The 21,263-nt window shown below is 55.1% G+C and overlaps 1 protein-coding gene across 1 annotated transcript in view; it reads left to right on the top strand.

Moving 5' to 3' along the window:
• The window catches only part of LOC116955104 (hepatic leukemia factor-like), a 66,522-nt gene that overhangs the window by 16,607 nt on the left and 28,652 nt on the right, over positions 1-21,263 (top strand). The window contains exons 2-3 of the mRNA XM_032976080.2: positions 3,333-3,850; positions 6,548-6,653. Of these exons, the coding sequence (XP_032831971.1) occupies positions 3,333-3,850; positions 6,548-6,653 (624 nt within the window). The remainder of the gene's footprint in view (positions 1-3,332; positions 3,851-6,547; positions 6,654-21,263) is intronic.

Genomic DNA, 21,263 nt, shown 5'->3' with positions numbered 1-21,263 from the left:
TGCCGGATTTTAACCGCGAGGCGCCCTGCGGCAAAGCGGCGAACGCGCCACAGACCCGCCGGGTCACGTGACCCCCCCCCCCCCCCGCCGCCGCCGCCGCCGCCGCACGCACCCCCCCTCCCCCCCCCATTTATATTAAACACGAGGTTTATATTATATAGACGTTGCGTTGAATATGTGTTACGGATGTCGCTGTTATTGCAGCGCTCGAGCGAAATGCGCCGTTTGAAGTCTTCTGCCAAAAAGCCTTTGCCCCAAGAAACGTTTCTTGGGACAATGCACGACCCCCCCCCCCCCCCGGTGGCACATTAACAATCCCTTAAGTAAATGTTACATACACAGGATCTTAAATTTCCATTTGAAGCTTTCGTGACTGCAAGGATTCATCTTCTTTGGTTCTTTCGGTAAGGTCACCACGTAGAATGAAAATAAAATAACAAAATAAAATAGATCTTCTTTGGTTCTTTCGGTAAGGTCACGTAGAATGAGAATAAAATAATAAAATAACACAATAACATTCTCACGACGTTTCGGCCACAGCACAAGCAGCCTTCTTCAGGTGAAAGAACAGAACTAGCAGCGTTAATTGAAGCTCTGTCGTCCCGACAGTTCTGTTATTTCGTGACTGCAAGGATTCATCTTCTTTGGTTCTTTCGGTAAAGTCATGTAGAATGAGAATGAAATAATAAATTGATAAAATAAAATAACACAATAAAATTCTCACGACGTTTCGGCCACAACACAAGGCTGCCTGTGTTGTGGCCGAAACGTCGTGAGAATTTTATTGTGTCATTTTAATTTATTATTTTATTCTCTTATTCTCATTCCACGTGACTTCACGCGGGATCTGTTCTTCTGAACCTCATTATTTCCTTGCCGCTTGATTCCTTGGCCTATTTCGGCCCGGTGTCGCCCTCCCGGCTCTCGCGTTTGGTTTTTGCAGCCTTCGGGGGAACTTTTTACAGGGCCTTGGTCAGGCCCGTCATCCAGCAGCAGGATCGGGCGATGGCGATGACGACGCGCATGCGCCCCTACGGTGCTCCGATCTGCGATGTATCCGATTTATTATCGTCATCGTCATTGTTTCACTTGTTTACCCAACCCTCACCTGAGTTCAAAGATGTTTCATTCAGGGGGCTCTATCCCGGGTTTTCGGAAATTGGGCAGCGATGGACATCTGTGAAAAAGAGCTTTACAGCCCATCGGATTTCCTCGAGTATAAATACACATTCTGATTCTGTGCGCGATCCCAGTATTGAGTGATTTGAGGTTAATGTTTGAGCACTGGGATGTATGGTTTGGCCAATAACAGTTTACATTATGTGGGGGGGGTGGTGGTGGGAGTGGTGGGTTGTGGGAGTGGTGGGTTGTGGGAGTGGTGGGTTGTGGGAGTGGTGGGTTGTGGGGGGCGGGTTGTGGGGGGCGGGTTGTGGGGGGCGGGTTGTGGGGGGCGGGTTGTGGGGGGCGGGTTGTGGGGGGCGGGTTGTGGGGGGCGGGTTGTGGGGGGCGGGTTGTGGGGGGCGGGTTGTGGGGGGCGGGTTGTGGGGGGCGGGTTGTGGGGGGCGGGTTGTGGGGGGCGGGTTGTGGGGGGCGGGTTGTGGGGGGCGGGTTGTGGGGGGCGGGTTGTGGGGGGCGGGTTGTGGGGGGCGGGTTGTGGGGGGCGGGTTGTGGGGGGCGGGTTGTGGGGGGCGGGTTGTGGGGGGCGGGTTGTGGGGGGCGGGTTGTGGGGGGCGGGTTGTGGGGGGCGGGTTGTGGGGGGCGGGTTGTGGGGGGCGGGTTGTGGGGGGCGGGTTGTGGGGGGCGGGTTGTGGGGGGCGGGTTGTGGGGGGCGGGTTGTGGGGGGCGGGTTGTGGGGGGCGGGTTGTGGGGGGCGGGTTGTGGGGGGCGGGTTGTGGGGGGCGGGTTGTGGGGGGCGCTTTAGCTATGGAGGAAACCAGAGTAGCCGGAAGAAACCCATGAAGACCGGAGGAGAGAATACAAACTCCACACACGCGCACAACAAAGGTCCCCCGTATAGCCTGTAGTAACAGACTTGTCGGGGCAAGTGCTGTTAGCGAGCACCCGGTGAAGACCGGCACGGCACACGGAGGTGTCCAGCACCACGCCCGGCCGCCTTTGTCTCCCTAGTGGCGATGTTTACACATCGCACCAGGTACTCATTTGACCTAGGGGGAGGCCCAGGATGGGTTCAAACAATCGCCACCGGTGTTGGCCGTGAGCGGGAATCGAACTCGGGTCGCCAGGTTCATAGCGGAGGGCGATAGCTGCTGGGGCCGCCGATTCCAACTCGCACGCACGCACACACACGCTCACAAACATCAATCCCCCCTTATAGCCTTTTAACAGACCGTTAGGCTCTGCGAGCGCCTACAAAGGCCGGCACGGTATCACGGGGAGGAAGGGAGGCACCCAAGTCGGGAATCGAACCCAGCTAGGCGGAGCCAGGATTTTTTAGGTAGGTGTGGGGGGGGGGGGGCAACCCCCCTCCAGCAATGAAAAACGATAGAGGAGTTGTTAGTTAGTAAGGACTTGTTAGTGAGTCGGAGTTGTTAGTTAGTAAGGACTTGTAAGGAGTTAGTAAGTAAGGAGTTGTTAGGAAGTAAGGACTTGTTAGTGAGTAGGAGTTGTGAGTAAGGCGCTGTTAGTGAGTAAGGAGTTGTTAGTAAGTAAGGAGTTGTTAGTAAGTGAGGACTTGTTAGTAAGTGAGGACTTGTCCCTTGATTTGTATTCGACGCGTGTGCGGCGATGGGGCAGCGCATCGACCGAGGGGTCCAATTGCGAACCGCGTTGTTAGTGATCGGCATCGCGCTCGCTGAAGGTGTCGATGCCTTCAGGGAAGTCGTGGACTCTGTAGACGCGACCGCGCGCAATTCTGTGAGTCGCTTATAAACCGCTTTGCCGTTACTTATTGCCAATTATGGACTGGGCTATTATCCTATCATCTCGTAGAGTGCCTGGCCACGTAATAATATGCTTACACAGTGGTAGTGGGGGTCGCAAAATGCCGATTTATTACTAAAAACCCCCCCAATGATCCGATCGAAATTAGGGATTTCGATGGGATCATTTGGGGGGGCCCGTGCCAACCCCCCCCCCCCTGGCCCCGCCAGTGAGGCCCAGGCCGCTCCTTGCTGCGAGTCGAGACGAGCGTGACCACTGCGCCACCACCCAGCGTGAAAGCTACGCGGCCGTGATATTATTATTATTATTTAATATATTTTTTGTACGTATTATTTATTAAAATGTTTTTTCCACGGTGGGGGAGGGGGGGGGGGCGGGGCGGGGTGGCGGGAGAAAACCTTTGACCTTTGTCCGTGCGTTGTTGCGCTCAGGCAAGGACAAGGAGAAGAGCATTGAGGACGAGGCGACGGGCAGCAACATGATGGCCTCCGCGTTCCTGGGCCCGACGCTGTGGGACAAGACGCTGCCCTACATGGACAACTTCCAGCTCGAGTACATGGACCTGGACGAGTTCCTGTCCGAGAACGGCATCCCGCCCGCTCCGGGCTCGTCGGCCGCCGTCCCGGCCGCCCTCGTGCCGCAGCAGCAGCAGCAACAGCCGGCGCCGGCGACTCAGTCACCTCTGCCGCTACCGCCGGCGTCATCATCGTCATCGTCGTCGTCGTCGTCGTCGTCCGCCATCCCGCAGCCACTGCCGTCGTCGCTGTCCTCGACCATTCCGCCGTCGTCGCTGCAGCCCGGCACCGTGACCATGCTCCTGCCGGTCGGCGGCGGCGGTGGAGGAGGCGGAGGAGGCGGTGGAGGAGGAGGAGGAGGAGGAGGAGGAGGAGGAGCAGGCCTGCCCTCCGCCAATGCCACGGTCGTGACGCCCGCCGGAATGCACGCGGAGGTGGGCGCCCGCGTTTTTTCACCATCCGTGGGGCAAGGGGGATGGGATGGGGGGGGGGGGCGCCCTCGAACGCGTTTTACAAAACTATGCAACTGTAAAACTAAACGGGGTTGTTGTTGTTTTTATTTTGGGTTTTACCTTTCGATTAGCCCGCACCTCCGACTAGCACGGTTGGCTGCGCACGGTGCGAAAGAAGTTAAACCGTATTCTTAGCTCTTTCGGTAAAGTCACGTTGAAGGGAAAATATATATAAAACAATAAAATTGTTTTATATATATATTTTATTATTTTATTGTTTCCCTTCAACGTGACTTTACCGAAAGAGCTAAGAATATGAATTACTGCAGTCACGAAAGCTTTAAATCAAGAAGTTAAACCGTGCGTGCGTGTGGACGTACGCGCACGGAGCCGCGTAGCTCCCTCTCAGAACGATAGCGCGTCGTCGCCGTGGTCATCGCCATCACGATCGCGGGGAAATGTACTGCGGGCTAAATAACTCCGAACGCGCGATATTGATTCTAAATGTGGACGTGGGTGTGGTGGGGGTGGTGGTGGTGGGGGTGGTGGTGGGGGTGGTGGTGGGGGTGGTGGGGGTGGTGGTGGGGGTGGTAGGGGTGGGGGTGGTGTTGGGGGTGGTGGTGGTGGTGGTGGGGGGGCTCTTTAGCTATGGAGGAGACCAGAGTAGCCGGAAGAAACCCATGAAGACCGGGGGAGAGAATACAAACTCCACACACGCACACAACCATGGTCCCCCGTATAGCCTGTAGTAACAGACTTGTCGGGGCAAGTGCTGGTAGCGAGCACCCGGTGAAGACCGGCACGGCACGCGGAGGTGTCCAGCACCACGCCCGGCCGCCTTTGTCTCCCGGAGGACCCCGGAGAAAAATCCCTTCCAGACCAGAAGAACGTGTCGGTGACCTGGTGGAACGCGATTTCCCCCCCCCCCCCCCAACGCGGGTGGAGGAGTCAACGTGCGAGGTCCTCGGGAACCGCTAGCCCGCGGGTCGCAGCGATAGGAGAGCTGCGAGGAGGCGAGGTGGGCTGCTGCCGCGTAGAAGCTCCCTCCGCCGTGTCTTCGTGTTCCACGCCGTTAACGCGTCCTCGCATTTGACCTTTTAGAGCTTCGGGCAAATAAACGTTGAGGAGGCCGTGAAGCCTCTCCCTTGGCCTGGCTGTTTTTGGAGACGCGGGCAGCGATTTGAGCCCCGAGAATCCTCCGCGTTGGCCCGGAGCCGAGGTCGTCAAGCCTACGAGCCCCCCCCCACCCCCCCCCCTCCCCCCGTTGTTAGAAGGAAAATCTCAAACGATATTTCGCGCAAAGATAATTGATTTAAATACGGCAGGTAATTGGGGGGGCGGCGGGGGGGGGGGGGGGGGGTGGCGGCTGGTCACGCTCTGGAAATGTCTTGGTGACGGACGACAAAATGTCCCGCACAGTCACTCACGGATTGCGTTGTCCAAGAGTAACGAAACGAAATGTATTCCATCGCCTATTTAGTTTGTTTAATTCGGAATGTGTTGTTGTTGTTGTCGTTGTCGTGTCCACACGCCTGCCGCTGTGTTTGTGCGTACGAGTGTCTCTGCGCGAGACGCGGCCGTTTTGGTCAAAGGCAAATTTTATCTTTTCAGTTCTTCTCCCTGTTGAAGGGTCGTGTGCCCGAACCCCCTGGCCCCTAGGCCTGTGTAAGCCTGAAAGACAAAAACATTGAATTCATAAGGGAGTCCTAATGTTGCCTCGGCCAGTAAAAGTTGAACCCTAACAACCCCAAATGGTACCTCCCCCGGTCTGTATTCAAGCCTCGGGCAATTTATAATGACTCCTACAGTTGCCTTGGTTGCCATAGTCTGGCTGCTTGAGATTCAACAAAATCGGTGCTCGCGAATGTCACTTGCCCCTAACAGTTTGTTTAAAGGGTCTTTGTCTGATGTGTTAATGGGTTCCGGGAATGGACCAGGGAGGAAATGGGCTCATGGGTGGTACAGGAGGAATGTGGAGCTGAGTGGACTTGCCGATGAACCGGCACCAGCGGTGTCAAAATCGGCCTCTGCGGAGGAGGAGGAGGCTCGTGAAGGACGCTACTGGGCAGTCGGGGGCAGTCTGAGGCAGTCTGAGGCAGTCTGAGGCAGTCTGAGGCAGTCTGAGGCAGTCGGAGGCAGTCGGAGGCAGTCGGAGGCAGTCTGAGGCAGTCGGAGGCAGTCGGAGGCAGTCGGAGGCAGTCTGAGGCAGTCGGAGGCAGTCGGAGGCAGTCGCCCTCCAGCAGTATCAGAGGAGCGACGCTCGCAACAACGAGCGGAGCGCCGGGCGGCGAAAACGCAGCGAGTTGGCGCAGTGGGGGAGGCACAGGTGGTCACCTCAGTCGGTCAGGTGGTCACCTCAGTCGGTCAAACCCACGGCCCCTGCTGGGCCTGTCCCGTGAGCTCCCCCTGCTCTCAACGGCGAGAGCCTTCGACGCTTCTCGCTCCAGCCTCAAAGTCTACTGGACAATCTGTGAAACTGCTGGGCATAGCCCATCGCTTTCCCCCAGTTTATAAATAAATATTCAGATTCTGAAGTGCACCTAGCCCGGCGCGGGCTCCGCCGCGGCGGCGTCACCGCCACTTGGCGTCGATCGGCGGCCGCCGGTGTTGCCGCTGGCCTCTCGTAACGGTCGCTGGGCATTTCCCTTAACCTCCTCTCCCCCCCCCCCCCCCCCCCAGATTCAGGGTCGAGGATCCGGGCAGCTCGACCCGCCGGTTCGCTCCCCGTCCGTGGTGGACCTCAGCAGCCGCACGGCGCCACCGCCGCCGCAAGCCGCGGCCAGGGGTAAGCGGCTGCTCGGATGCGGAGGGGCCCCCCGGTCGATGCGGCCGCGCGGCGGGCACGGACCTGACGCGCCTGACGTGCCTGACGTGCCTGACGTGCCTGACGTGCCTGACGTGCCTGACGTGCCTGACGTGCCTGACGCGCCTGACGTGCCTGACGTGCCTGACGTGCCTGACGTGCCTGACGGCGGTCGTCGGAGGCGCTTTGGGAAGGACGGCAAACAAACTGAACGCACCGACGAGCAGCTCTACAGATAGAAGTTTGTCAATCTACATGTCGATGACGATGATTTCAAAGTGCGCAGCTCCAGTGGCTTCCTAATATCGGGAGGAAAGAGCGTTCCAGACGGCCGCGGAAGCGCGTCTGAACGCGCCGCGCGGTGCGTCGGCCGCCCTCTTTGTTCGACGGCCGAGCCAAATGCCGCCGCCGCCGCTGCGAGGGTGAGCGGGGAAGTTCGCGCGACGGCGGTTCATAGCTCCTTGACGAGACCAGCGAGGTCTTTGTGGTTCATTTGTGGCGAGCAACTTTCCGCGTGTGTGTGTGTGTAATGAGTGTGACCTTAAGTTACTCAACCGGTGGCCGTTGGTAGTGGCGACAGAGGCCGCTCGGCCCGGAGGGATTGGGGTACGCACGCGGTGCCGTGCTGCGGCTGACACGGTGACGTTTTGTTTGTCTCTTAATGTCCGCGCTTTGTCCTCCGTCCGTCCGTCCCATCGTGTCCACCACGTCCTTGCATTTACTCTCCACTCCCTCTGCCCGTCTCTGCCTATCCTCTCTGCATTCCTCTATCTCGCTTGCGTGGCCTTGCCCCGCCTCGTCACATCACCGTCTGTCTCATCAGGTCCCCCTGCGTCTCTGTCCCACCGCGTCCCCCGTCAGCAGTTTCCGCCCCTCCGCATCTCCAGCTGTCGGTTTCGTTCTCGCGAGCGTTTCCCCCGGCAAGCACTCGGGGTCAAAACGCATTTCGAACCAGGGGCCGCCGCCACTCCCTCCCTCCGAATAGCCCGAGCCAGGCAAATGAGCGTTGTGCCCCAGGTGACATGGATTTTCCTCGCTTACGACCTGCCATGTGTTTTGTACAAATTCCTTGGCCGCGCTCATCCCGGGCTAAAAGAAAAAAAAACATAAACATCTTCTTCTGTTAAATTTTGATTTAAAGCTTCCGTGACTGCAGGGATTCATCTTCTTGGTTCTTCCGGTAAAGTCACCACGTAGAAGGGAAACAATAAAATAATAAAAATACAAAGCAATACAAATCTCGCGACGTTTCGACCGCAACACAAGCAATCATCATCAGGTGTGAAAACCACAGCAAGAAAATTTGAACAAAATTTTCACACCTGATGATGATTGCTTGTGTTGCAGTCGGAACGTCGTGAGAATTTTATTGTTTTATATTTTTATTATTTATTGTTTCACCTTCTACGTGGTGACTTTACCGAAAGAACCAAGAATATACTGCTAAGCTTGGCAGCGTATTTTAAGCTGGGTGGGAGGAGCCAGAGCGCCTTGACAAAGGAGTTTACATATCAACAGAATAATTTAGCATTGAAGTAGCTGTGTTAATGTGATAGATTATCAGGGTGTGATAAACCATTTCGGTTCTTGATTTATTGTATTTTACGGTGACTTTCAGACCGCAGTCCATTCGCTGACACTGCCTCTTAATACCTTTCACACGACGGTCAATGCTATGGTTTATAGCATGTTATATAATAATAAATAGTATAACAGTGTAATGTTTAACATAATCCATAAGGCAATATATAGTATCGTAATTGTATGGTGAATATACAGCAGTGTGGTATACAGTAGGGTTGGTAGAATAATACATAGTGTAATATTACATTTTTATAGTCTAAAGTATAGGGTAGTATATAGTAACACATTGTATAATTCAATGGTGGGGTTTGTCTATGGCAGTGTATATTACGGTGTATAGTCGTGTAATGTAGAAAAAAGTTTAGTTGGAGGCATATCAATATAATGCATAATGTTCGAGATTACATTGGGCTGTGTATATACGATATTATACAATGTAGTTTAGATTGGAAGGTATAACATTGTAATGTATAGTAGTCTAGTTTATAACATAGTTGTAACGCAACACAGGACAGAGCAGCGCATCGTGGCTGTTTCTCTCTCTCCCCCCCTCCTCCGTTCCGAGCATAGATGGACTCGTCCGTCTGAACAAAGCTCGCCGCTTTCCGTGGTGCTAACGTTGAGGAAAAAATATAAAAAAACGCCACTTTTTTCGACGTAGGATTGTAATGTATAATGACTTATTGTTAGTAGCTCAGCTGATTGGAGAGTATATTGAGTTTATTGATAATATTGATGTAGTTTATATTTTCGTTTTTTATCAGTTTACTATATGGTATTCATTATATAGTGTAGTGTATACCCAGTTACTTTATGTTAATAGCTCAGCTTATTGGAGAATATATTGAGTACATTGATTATATTGATGTAGTTTATACTTAGTTCTTTCACATCGGTTTATTGTATGATAGTTGGGTAGTTGCAGTTATTTAGCGTCAATATACTAAATGCCTCTGTTGATATGTAAATCCTGACTTTAACATAGCTACTTCCGTGACCAGTTACATGCTAATCCCTCACACTAACATCATGCTAATCTCCCAGTTACATGCTAATTTCTGACTTTAACACCCTGCTAATACAACACATTAACACAGCCACTTCAATGCTAAATTCTCCTGTTGATATGTAAACTCCTTTGTCAAGGCGCTCTGCTCCTCCCACCCAAGCTTAAAAGATGCTGCCAAGCTTAGCGGTGTTCATCGAAGCGCTGTCTTGCCGACAGTTCTGTCTCTTCACCTGAGGAAGGCTACTTGTGTTGTGGCCGAAACGTCGTGAGAATTTTATTTTATTATGTTTTATTATTTTATTATTTCCCTTCTACGTGGTGACTTTACCGAAAGAGCCAAGCAGATCTTCTACTGTTGTTGTTGTTGTTTTTGTTGTTGTTGTTGTTTTGCTTGCATCTGCTGTTGCTCTTCCAAAAAGCCACCGTGCGTCGGGTGTGTGTCGAGTGTGGGTAGTCATCATCACGCCCCCCCCCCCCGCTCCTCCTCCCGACCAATCGGCCTGGCCATCAATTCCAGCCTGTCCACTCGCCAGTCCGTCTGTCCCATCACGTACGGTCTTTCCTCTCGCCAGCCCCGTCCACCCCGTCGGCCTGGACTCTCTTTGCGTCTGCCCATTCGCCCGTGACACGGGGAGCGAGCGTGCATGCGTGCGTGCGTGTAGTATATTTTACAGAGAGCCATATAGGCAGGGTCAGTCCCAGGCGGAAGCGGGGAATACAAAGGAAGGTGACAGGGAGCCCAACAGCACGGATTGTTGGGGGGCGGGGGGGCTGAGGGGTGGGGGGAGGAACGGGAGCTCCAGACCATGGGGGTGCAGCAGAGACTATCGATATGAAGACGATCTCCCCCCCCCCCTCCCCCATCTCTGTTGTGCCGCTGCTTGGCCACGCCGCCCGGCACTTTCCGTCCGTCCGAGAGCAACGAGCCACCACCCCGCTACACCTCCCCCCCCCCCCCCCCACCGGGGAGGTACCCGAGCGAGATCCGGCTATCGGACGGTGGTGAGAGTGCACGTGTCCTGTAGTTTAGCGCCCCGCCCTGGTCGGAGTAGTCGTTTTATTTGTAAAAAAAAAAAAAACTAAATTATTCTACTTATTAGTGTTATTATTATTTCAGAGCACAAACACAGCCGGGCCGTGCCGGCGTCCGCCGTGTTTTCTGTTGTTTATTTATTTGTTTATTTTTATTTTCCCCATCACCCCTCCCCCCCCCTCCCCCTACTCGGGCGCTCTTTCACTCTCGTGCGAGTCGTAAGGGGCGCGTACGGGGAGCGAGAGCTAAAGGGGCAGTCGCCGAAAATTTGCTCGCTCGCTCGCTCCACCGCCGTCGGAAAGGGCCTCCGGCTAGACAGCTCTAGGGCGGGGGGACAGAGGTATTTTGGCCTACTCTTCCACGCTGGCCAAGGCGTCTTGGAAGAAGGGGTGCTTCGCACCAACACTTTTACCCCCCCCCCCCACACGCGCAACATGCCCATCACTTGAACCAATTTACACTGCCGGGCGGACGTGGCAGCGGTTGCGGCGGTTGTGGTGGCTTGAACAATCTCGCGCCTTCGCTAATTTCGCAACCGGCCCCCGGCGCGACGTCCCGATTGGTCCAGTGCGTGTCACGGCCGAAAGCTCGCAAGCAGCGTGCGGCACGCATCGCGATAGCGAGTGATCAAAATAATAAATATTAAAGCTAACGCCGCCGCCGCCGCCGCCGCTGCCACCACAACCTTTTGTCCTCGACAGCAGAGCACACGCCGTCCTAGCAACTCTGGCACGCCGCCAGCAGCTTGCTGGTGAAAAAGCGTGATGGGCCATACTTTTTTGCCCTGCAGCCAGCCAGCCAGCCAGCCCGCCCGCCCGCCCACCCAAATCGCTGCTCAGGTGGAAGCTGGGGTGATTGGATGGCGGCGGCGGCGGCGGGAGTTAGATGTGTTCTGAGAAAGGGGGCAGTGGGGGGTGCTGTGCTTTCGGAGAGGGTGGCGGTGGCGGGGGGGGGGATGATGAGGAGGGGGATGCATTGGGGAATTGGAACGGCGTGTACTAGCGAGTGCGTGTGTGTGTGTGAGCTGTCGAAGGGGGGGAATAATACGACGATGAGCGGATTTAGTGCTCGGGGCCGGTTGTCCTTGTACAATCGCTCACTCGATCGCTAGCTCGCTCGCTCACAAACTTGATGACTCGCCCGTTGATGATTATTTGCTCATTCTCGTGCTCACTCACTGACTCGCTCGCTCTAATTGATCACTCTAATTGATCACTCGTTATAGTTCATCACTTGTTCGTGCGCTTGATCATTCGCTCGCTCATCAGCTCGCTCAATTCATCGCTCGCTCGCTCGCTCACTCGCTCACCACACCCCCCACCCACCCACTCACTCGCCTGGTAGCTCGCTCGCTCGCTAGGCCAGTCGCTTCCCTTGGCGTTGCCGTTATCGTTGCCTCTGCGAGCACCGTCTGAGCAGTGGCCCACACAGCGCTGCGCGTGTGCGCCCGTGGCACCGCGGACGGCAGGGGCGGCGGCAAATTAAAAAAAAATAAAAAATTCGGTCCCTCCGTACAAAAAACTGCCGGCGAAAGTCCGTCGTTGGTGCTGTGTACACAGCCCGTGGGCGCTAGGTCGGACCGCCTGCTTCGCAGGATGGCGAGCCGAGCGTGCGAGATGGTGGGGCGGCGGCTTGCGTGGGGAGGGGGGCGGTGGGGGGAGGCCTTCATCCAGCTGTGGATAGACCCTGGTTGCTGATGATGATGATGATGGTGGTGATCGTGACGACGATGTTTTTGCACCACCGCCCAATGCAACCTCTTAATTATGACCAGCATTCCTACAAAATTAATGTTGTCATTAACAATTGCACTTGTACAGCAAGCAATATCAAGGTTGGTGATCGCATGCAAGGAAAGTGACGCTGAGCTTGGCACGCTGCCATGCGGTAGTTTTTGTTGTTCTGCCAGCCGCCACCACCGCTGCCACCACGGCTACCTCCCCTTCCACTACCGCCACCATCCCCACAACCACTGTTGCCACCGCCTCTGCCACCACCCCCACCACCGCCACTGCCACCACCACCACCACCACCACGCCAACCACTCTCACCACCACCACCACCACGCCAACCACTCTCACCACTACCATCACCACCGCCACTGCCACCACCACCACCATCACCACCACTGCCATTGCCACCACCACCCCCACCACCGCCACTGCCACCACCACCACCACTCTCACCACCACCACCACGCCAACCACTCTCACCACCACCACCACGCCAACCACTCTCACCACCACCACCACGCCAACCACTCTCACCACCACCACCACGCCAACCACTCTTACCACCACCACCACGCCAACCACTCTCACCATCACCACCACGCCAACCACTCTCACCACCACGCCAACCACTCTCACCACCACCACGCCAACCACTCTCACCACCACCATCACCACGCCAACCACTCTCTCCACCACCATCACCACCACCACCGCCACTGCCACCACCACCGCCGCCACCAGCACCGTTGCGTCATCGTCAACACGTGACGCGGGCCGCTTTGGTCGTCATTAAGAAATCGCGGGAACGCATATATCTCATATCTCATATATCTCATATATCTCTTATATCTCTTATATCTCATATATCTCTTATATCTCATATATCTCATATATCTCTTATATCTCTTATATCTCATATATCTCTTATATCTCTTATATCTCATATCTCCGAAACATAACCACCCCCCCACCACCACCACCCCCCCCACCACCACCACCCACCTCCCCCAATCCAATCAAACCACCGACACCGAGAGAGCCCCCTTTGAGTGGCGGGTGGAGGTTCAGTTCGTGGAACCTCGCTCTTAACCGCAGAAGCACCGCCACCACCCCCACCCCACCCGACTGTGACCACCCCAACCCCCAACCCCCAACCCCCACCGCCTCCCTCCCTTGGCTAAAAGTGGCATCTTCCTAAAACTTCTGCAACCAAAAATGGGACCGTTCTGACGCGCGAGAGAACGCGAAGCCAGCGAGCGAGCGACGGACGGTGCCTTGCCCCTTGGCGCACACAACACGTCACCACGCGGCCCCAGCAAGTCGACTCGCTCACAATCGCTGGGGGCCCCCCGTCTGCGTAGGTGTGAGGCTGGCTGGGAGTGGCACGTCTACCCCAGCGGTGTGAGTTGTTTTGTTTTGGGTGGGGGGGGGTGGGGGAGTGGATGGTCGATTGGAGGAGGAGGTGGGTGGGGGTGGCGGCCGCAGTGAGACGCCGGGACATTTTTGCGAAAACCGTGCCGGAGTCGTCGGAAGAGGCGATCGTCGCATTCACCCCCCGCTCGCCCGCCCATCGCTCGCGCATCGCCCGCTCGCTCGCCCATCGCTCGCCCACCCGTCACTCGCCCGCCCGTCCCTCGCTCGCTCACCCCTCGCTCGCCCACCCCTCGCTCGCTCGCCCATCCCTCGCTCGCCCACCTATCCCTCGGGTCGCCCACCTGTCACTCGCTCGCCCACCCCTCGCTCGCTCGCCCACCTATCCCCTCGCTCGCCCACCTATCCCCTCGCTCGCCCGCTCGCTCGTTGGCCCGCCCACCGTCTCGCGCGCAGAACGTCATGGGCCCCCCCCCCCCCCCGACGTTCGGAGGGACGTCCCTTGAGACGGCCGGACCAGTGGTCGAGGCGATGGCGCGGGGCCTGCAATTGATTGATAGCGCCGAAGGGCGCTTGGCCTACTCTTCCGCGCTCATCGGTGTACGCCTTGGAAGGGGGTGGTCGTAGCGTCAATGTCTGGGTACCACTTGTGACCCCCGACCCTCCCAGGCACCCCGCCAGGATGCATACAAGATGAGCATAGCATAGCGGTGCATAGTGTGTGTCATGGTTATAGCATGTGTCGCATTGCATAGCCTGGCGTCACGTGTCGCAGAACGCTGTGATATTGCATGCTGTAGCATTGCATCATAGCCTGGGGTGACGTGTCGCAGAACGCTGTGATATTGCCTGCTGTAGCATTGCATCATAGCCTGGCGTCACGTGTCGCAGAATGCTGTAGCATTGCATAGCCTGGCGTCACGTGTAGCAGAACGCTGTGATATTGCATGATGTAGCATTGCATCATAGCCTGGTGTCGCAGAATGCTGTAGCATTGCATAGCCTGGCGTCACGTGTAGCAGAACGCTGTGATATTGCATGCTGTAGCATTGCATCATAGCCTGGCGTCTCGTGTCGCAGAATGCTGTAGCATTGCATATCCTGGCGTCACGAGTAGCAGAACGCTGTGATATTGCATGATGTAGCATTGCATCATAGCCTGGTGTCGCAGAATGCTGTAGCATTGCATAGCCTGGCGTCACGTGTAGCAGAACGCTGTGATATTGCATGCTGTAGCATTGCATCATAGCCTGGTGTCGCAGAATGCTGTAGCATTGCATAGCCTGGCGTCACGTGTCGCAGAATGCTGTGGCATTGCATGCTGTAGCATTGCATCATAGCCTGGTGTCGCAGAATGCTGTAGCATTGCATAGCCTGGCGTCACGTGTCGCAGAATGCTGTGACATTGCATGGTGTAGCATTGCATCATAGCCTGGCGTCACGTGTGCCACAGCACCCACAGCATGGCATCGAATCACAAAGCATGGCATAGCGTCGCCTTGCATAGTGTGGCATTGTTTTCGCATATTGTCGTATGGCATAGCCTGGCATAACATTGCATATCATTGTGTAGCCAGGCCATAGTGTATCCTACTATAAGCATGTTGTAGAATAGGCTGGCATAGCCTGGTGCAGCATGGCCAGGCATAGCGTGCATCACAGCATGAGCGTGTTGTATAATTGGATGGCACAGCATTTGCATGGCCAGGCATAGCGCATCATCATAGCATGCGCGTGTTTTAGAATCGGATGGCAGAGCAATAAGCGGTGCCTCCTATGCCCGGTTACACGGGCGCGCTGTGGGGAGAGAGAGGGGGGAGGAGAGAGGGGAGAGAGCGAGAGGAGAGCGATGGAGGAGGAGGAGAGCGAGCGAGAGAGGAGAGAGAGGAGAGTGCGCCCGAGAGAGAGAGAGAAGGAGAGCGAGAGGAGAGCGATAGAGAGGAGGAGGAGAGCGAGAGAGAGAGGAGAGAGAGCGCCCGAGATAGAGCGAGAGAGGAGAGAGCGAGCGCTCTCTCGGAAGCCCCGAGACTTGGCGCCCGGCCAAGTCACATGGGTGATTGGTTTGCGAGGGAACGGAATGTTCCCGTTTTTTGGATGACTTCACCGCACTCAAAAGCCGCGGGGCTGGCTCGACTCCCAGCCTTCCTGCTTGGCAGCGCGCCTAGAACATAGTATTCGCTCCCCCCCTCCTCCAACACACACGAACGACGCGAGCCCTACCCCCCCACACACATACACCACCACAGCTCCAGCCTGCCCCCCCCCCCCTTCAACTCTACCAGCAGAAGCCGCCCCCCCCCTCCTCTCTCTCCTCCTCCTCTCGCTCCCCCCTTCCACAGCCGCCGCACCCGCCCCTCGCTACCCACGGCCCCCGCTTTCTGCCAGGGACCTGCTTGGCATAAAGAGAGAGGATTGTGGGGGGGGTGGTGGTGTGCAGGGATGATGGTGGGGTAGTGGGGGGGGTTGTTGCAGCGGCCTGCAAACCCATTGGCATTGCGTGCGATGTTGCCAGCCACGCACGTCTGGTCCTGCTCATTTTGGTGGACACTCGGCGATGGACGGCGGTGGCCATGAACGTTGGGAGGGGGGCGGTCGGGGAGGGGGGGGGGGGGGTTGCCCGCATTGTCCACTGATTGGTGGACAATTGAATGGTTGGCATGGACATGGGGGGTGCCCACATTGCCACTGATTGGTGGACAATTGAATGGATGGCATGGACATGGGGGGTGCCCACATTGCCACTGTTGGTGGACAATTGAATGGATGGCATGGACGTGGGGGGGGGGGGGTTGCCCACATTGTCCACTGATTGGTGGACAATTGAATGGATGGCATGGACATGGGGGGTGCCCACATTGCCACTGATTGGTGGACAATTGAATGGATGGCATGGACGTGGGGGGGGTTGCCCACATTGTCCACTGATTGGTGGACAATTGAATGGATGGCATGGACGTGCGGGGTGCCCGCATTGTCCACTGATTGATGGACAATTGAATGGATGGCATGGACGTGGGGGGGGGGGTTGCCCACATTGTCCACTGATTGGTGGACAATTGAATGGTTGGCATGGACGTGGGGGGTGCCCACATTGCCACTGATTGGTGGACAATTGAATGGATGGCATGGACGTGGGGGAGGGGGGGGTTGCCCACATTGTCCACTGATTGGTGGACAATCGAGAGAGGATGGCATGGACGTGGGGGGGGAGGGGTTGCCCACATTGCCCACATTGTCCACATTGCCACTGATTGGTGGATATTCGAGAGAGGATGGCATGGATAGGGGGCTTCCTTGCGACACGCCCGTGCCAGTGCTTTGGTGGACAGCGGAGAGGTCGCGCTATTGACCGTGTGGGTGGGTGGAGGTGTGGGTGGGTGGAGGTGTGGGTGGGTGGAGGTGTGGGTGGGTGGAGGTGTGGGTGGGTGGAGGTGTGGGTGGGTGGAGGTGTGGGTGGGTGGAGGTGTGGGTGGGTGGAGGTGTGGGCATGCTTTGCCCCAGCACAGGCCGTGGTGGGCAAGTCGCAAGCGGTGGCATCGACAGGGGTTGCGCTTCAGCACGTGTGTATGTTAAACATCTTTAGCACCGTACAGAGATGGTTGTGCTAATCGGGAGGTGCCGGGGAAGGACAAACGATGGGTCTCTGTGTGAGTCTATGGGTCTCTGTAGTGAGTCTGGGTCTCTAGTGAGTCTATGGGTATCTGTGTGAGTCTATGTGTCTCTGTGTGAGTCTATGGGTCTCTGTGTGAGTCTACGTGTCTCTGTAGTGAGTCTATGGGTCTCTGTGTGAGTCTATGGGTCTCTGTAGTGAGTCTATAGGTCTCTGTAGTGAGTCTATGGTTTTCTGTGTGAGTCTATGGGTCTCTGTAGTGAGTCTATGGGTCTCTGTGTGAGTCTATGGGTCTCTGTAGTGAGTCTATGTGTCTCTGTGTGAGTCTATGTGTCTCTGTGTAAGTCTATGGGTCTCTGTGTGAGTATATGGGTCTGTGTGAGTCTATGGGTCTCTGTAAGTCTATGGGTCTCTGTGAGTCTATGGGTCTCTGTGTGAGTTTATGGGTCTCTGTGTGAGTTTATGGGTCTCTGTGTGAGTCTATGGGTCTCTGTGTGAGTCTATGGGTCTCTGTGTGAGTCTATGGGTCTCTGTGTGAGTCTATGGGTCTCTGTGTGAGTCTATGGGTCTCTGTGTGAGTCTATGGGTCTCTGTGTGAGTCTATGGGTCTGTGTGACACTGGGTCTCTGTGTGAGTCTATGGGTCTCTGTGTGAGTCTATGGGTCTCTGTGTGAGTCTATGGGTCTCTGTGTGAGTCTATGGGTCTCTGTAGTGAGACTATGGGTCTCTGTGTGAGTCTATGGGTCTCTGTAGTGAGTCTATGGGTCTCTGTAGTGAGACTATGGGTCTCTGTAGTGAGTCTATGGGTCTCTGTGTGAGTCTATGGGTCTCTGTGTGAGTCTATGGGTCTATGTGTGAGTCTATGGGTCTATGTGTGAGTCTATGGGTCTCTGTGTGAGTCTATGTATGTTGAACTTCTTCCACACCGTACATAGCCAGCCGCGCTAACCGCAGGTGCCGGGGCAAGGACATCAACACCCAACACAAAACGCGGCCGATGCAGATGCAGAGCAGCGGCTTCAATTTCACATTCAAGGTGGGGTGAAGCCTAGGCAAACTGCGCCAGCGTACGGCGGAGAGTATCACAATCATCATCATCACCATCACCATCACCACCATCATCATCATCACCACAATCATCATCATCACCATCATCATCATCACCATCATCATCACCATCACTATCACCATCATCACCATCATCATCACTATCACCATCACTATCACCATCATCATTACCATCATCACCACAATCATCATCATCATCACCATCATCATCACTATCATCATCATCACCACCATCGCCACCATCACCATCATCACCACCATCGCCACCATCATCATCATCACCATCATCACCATCATCATCATCACCATCATCACCATCATTACCATCATTACCATCATTACCATCATCATCATCACCATCATCACTATCACCATCATCATGCGGGGGCATTGCGACGTTCCACGTTGTGGATGACCACAGTCGCCACGCCACTGCCGGGGAGAATTGTCCTATCTTTAATTCCCCATCGGTGCATCGTCACATTTATCCAAATGGGGGGGGAGTGGGGGTCGAGATGGGAGGGGGGGGGTCGAGATGGGGGGGAGGGGGGGGTCGAGATGGGGGTGAGGGGGGGGTCGAGATGGAGGGGTGTCGAGATGGAGGGGGGGTCGAGATGGAGGGGGGGTCGAGATGGGGGGAGGGTCCAGATGGGGGGGGGGGGCTGTCGCGGCCACTTCCGTCGGTTTACGCACATCCTCTTCCAGCACACTTCCCGCAAAACAAAACAAAACTTGGGGGTGGGGAGGAATAGGAGACGGAGGGGAGGGGTGAGACACAATAATAATGTCAAAAAATAGACATAATAAATAAATAATAGCTCCCACCACCACTGCCACCGCCACTACTACCAACCACCCCCCTCTGTACTGCACCCCCGCGACTCCCCAGACTCCCAGACCCCCCCCCCAGACTCCCCCCCACAGACCCCCCCCCCAGACCCCCGCCTCCCAGACCCCCGCCCCCCAGACCCCCACCCACCCCCAAGCGTCCCATCGTCTCGCTCGCTCTCATCTCCCCTTATCCGCCACTCTCGTGGTAACAAGCAACAAGAAACTCTGACGGTGGCCGCGTCTTTGGCGAACGAATGCGGCAGCAACAACAGTTGCAGCAGCAGCAGCAACAACAGTTGCAGCAGCAGCAACAACAGTTGCAGCAGCAGCAACAACAGTTGCAGCAGCAGCAACAACAGTTGCAGCAGCAGCAACAACAGTTGCAGCAGCAAAAACAGTTGCAGCAACAACAACAGTTGCAGCAACAACAACAGTTGCAGCAACAGCAACAGCAGTTGTAGCAACAACAACAGTCAGCAACAATAGCAACAACAGCAGTTGCAGTAACAACAACAGTTGCAGCAGCAACAACAGCCAGCAACAATAGCAACAACAGCAGTTGCAGTAACAACAACAGTTGCAGCAGCAAAAACAGCCAGCAACAACAGTTGCAGCAGCAGTTGCAGCAGCAACAACAGTTGCAACAACAGTTGCAGCAACAACAGTTGCAACAACAACAGTTGCAGCAACAGTTGCAGCAACAGTTGCAGCAGCAACAACAGTTGCAGCAGCAACAACAGTTGCAGCAGCAACAACAGTTGCAGCAACAGTTGCAGCAGCAGCAACAGTTGCAGCAGCAGCAACAACAGTTGCAGCAGCAGCAACAACAGTTGCAGCAGCAGCAACAACAGTTGCAGCAGCAGCAACAACAGTTGCAGCAACAACAACAGTTGCAGCAACAACAACAGTTGCAGCTACAACAACAGTTGCAGCAACAACAACAGTTGCAGCAACAACAACAGTTGCAGCAACAACAGTTGCAGCAACAACAACAGTAGCAGCAACAGTAGCAGCAACAGTAGCAGCAGCAACAACAGTAGCAGCAACAACAGTAGCAGCAGCAACAACAGTAGCAACAACAGTTGCAGCAACAACAGTTGCAGCAGCAACAACAACAGTTGCAGCAGCAACAACAACAGTTGCAGCAGCAACAACAACAGTTGCAGCAGCAACAACAACAGTTGCAGCAGCAACAACAACAGTTGCAGCAGCAACAACAACAGTTGCAGCAGCAACAACAACAGTTGCAGCAACAACAACAGTTGCAGCAACAACAACAGTTGCAGCAGCAGCAACAACAGTTGCAGCAGCAACAACAGTTGCAGCAGCAGCAACAACAGTTGCAGCAGCAGCAACAACAGTTGCAGCAGCAGCAACAACAGTTGCAGCAGCAACAACAGTTGCAGCAGCAGCAACAACAGTAGCAGCAACAACAGTAGCAGCAACAACAGTAGCAACAACAGTTGCAGCAGCAACAACAACAGTTGCAGCAGCAACAACAACAGTTGCAGCAGCAACAACAACAGTTGCAGCAGCAACAACAACAGTTGCAGCAACAACAACAGTTGCAGCAACAACAACAGTTGCAACAACAGTTGCAGCAGCAACAACAGTTGCAGCAGCAACAACAGTTGCAGCAGCAACAACAGTTGCAGCAACAGTTGCAGCAGCAGCAGCAACAGTTGCAGCAGCAGCAACAACAGTTGCAGCAGCAGCAACAACAGTTGCAGCAGCAGCAACAACAGTTGCAGCAACAACAACAGTTGCAGCAACAACAACAGTTGCAGCAACAACAACAGCAGCAGCAACAACAGTAGCAGCAACAACAGTAGCAACAACAGTTGCAGCAGCAACAGTTGCAGCAGCAACAACAACAGTTGCAGCAGCAACAACAACAGTTGCAGCAACAACAACAGTTGCAGCAACAACAACAGTTGCAGCAGCAGCAACAACAGTTGCAGCAGCAGCAGCAACAACAGTTGCAGCAGCAGCAACAACAACAGTTGCAGCAGCAACAACAGTTGCAGCAACAACAACAGTTGCAGCAACAACAGTTGCAGCAACAGTAGCAGCAGCAACAGTAGCAGCAGCAACAACAGTAGCAGCAGCAACAACAGTAGCAACAACAGTTGCAGCAGCAACAACAGTTGCAGCAACAACAACAGTTGCAGCAGCAACAACAGTTGCAGCAGCAACAACAACAGTTGCAGCAGCAACAACAACAGTTGCAGCAACAACAACAGTTGCAGCAGCAACAACAGTTGCAGCAGCAACAACAACAGTTGCAGCAGCAACAACAACAGTTGCAGCAGCAACAACAACAGTTGCAGCAGCAACAACAACAGTTGCAGCA

This window comes from Petromyzon marinus, chromosome 58 (genome assembly GCF_048934315.1).
Source record: "Petromyzon marinus isolate PM22_M1 ecotype Great Lakes invasive population chromosome 58, UKy_Petmar_22M1.pri1.0, whole genome shotgun sequence".
NCBI lineage: Eukaryota > Metazoa > Chordata > Hyperoartia > Petromyzontiformes > Petromyzontidae > Petromyzon > Petromyzon marinus.
This window is presented reverse-complemented; position numbering and strand designations above follow the sequence as displayed.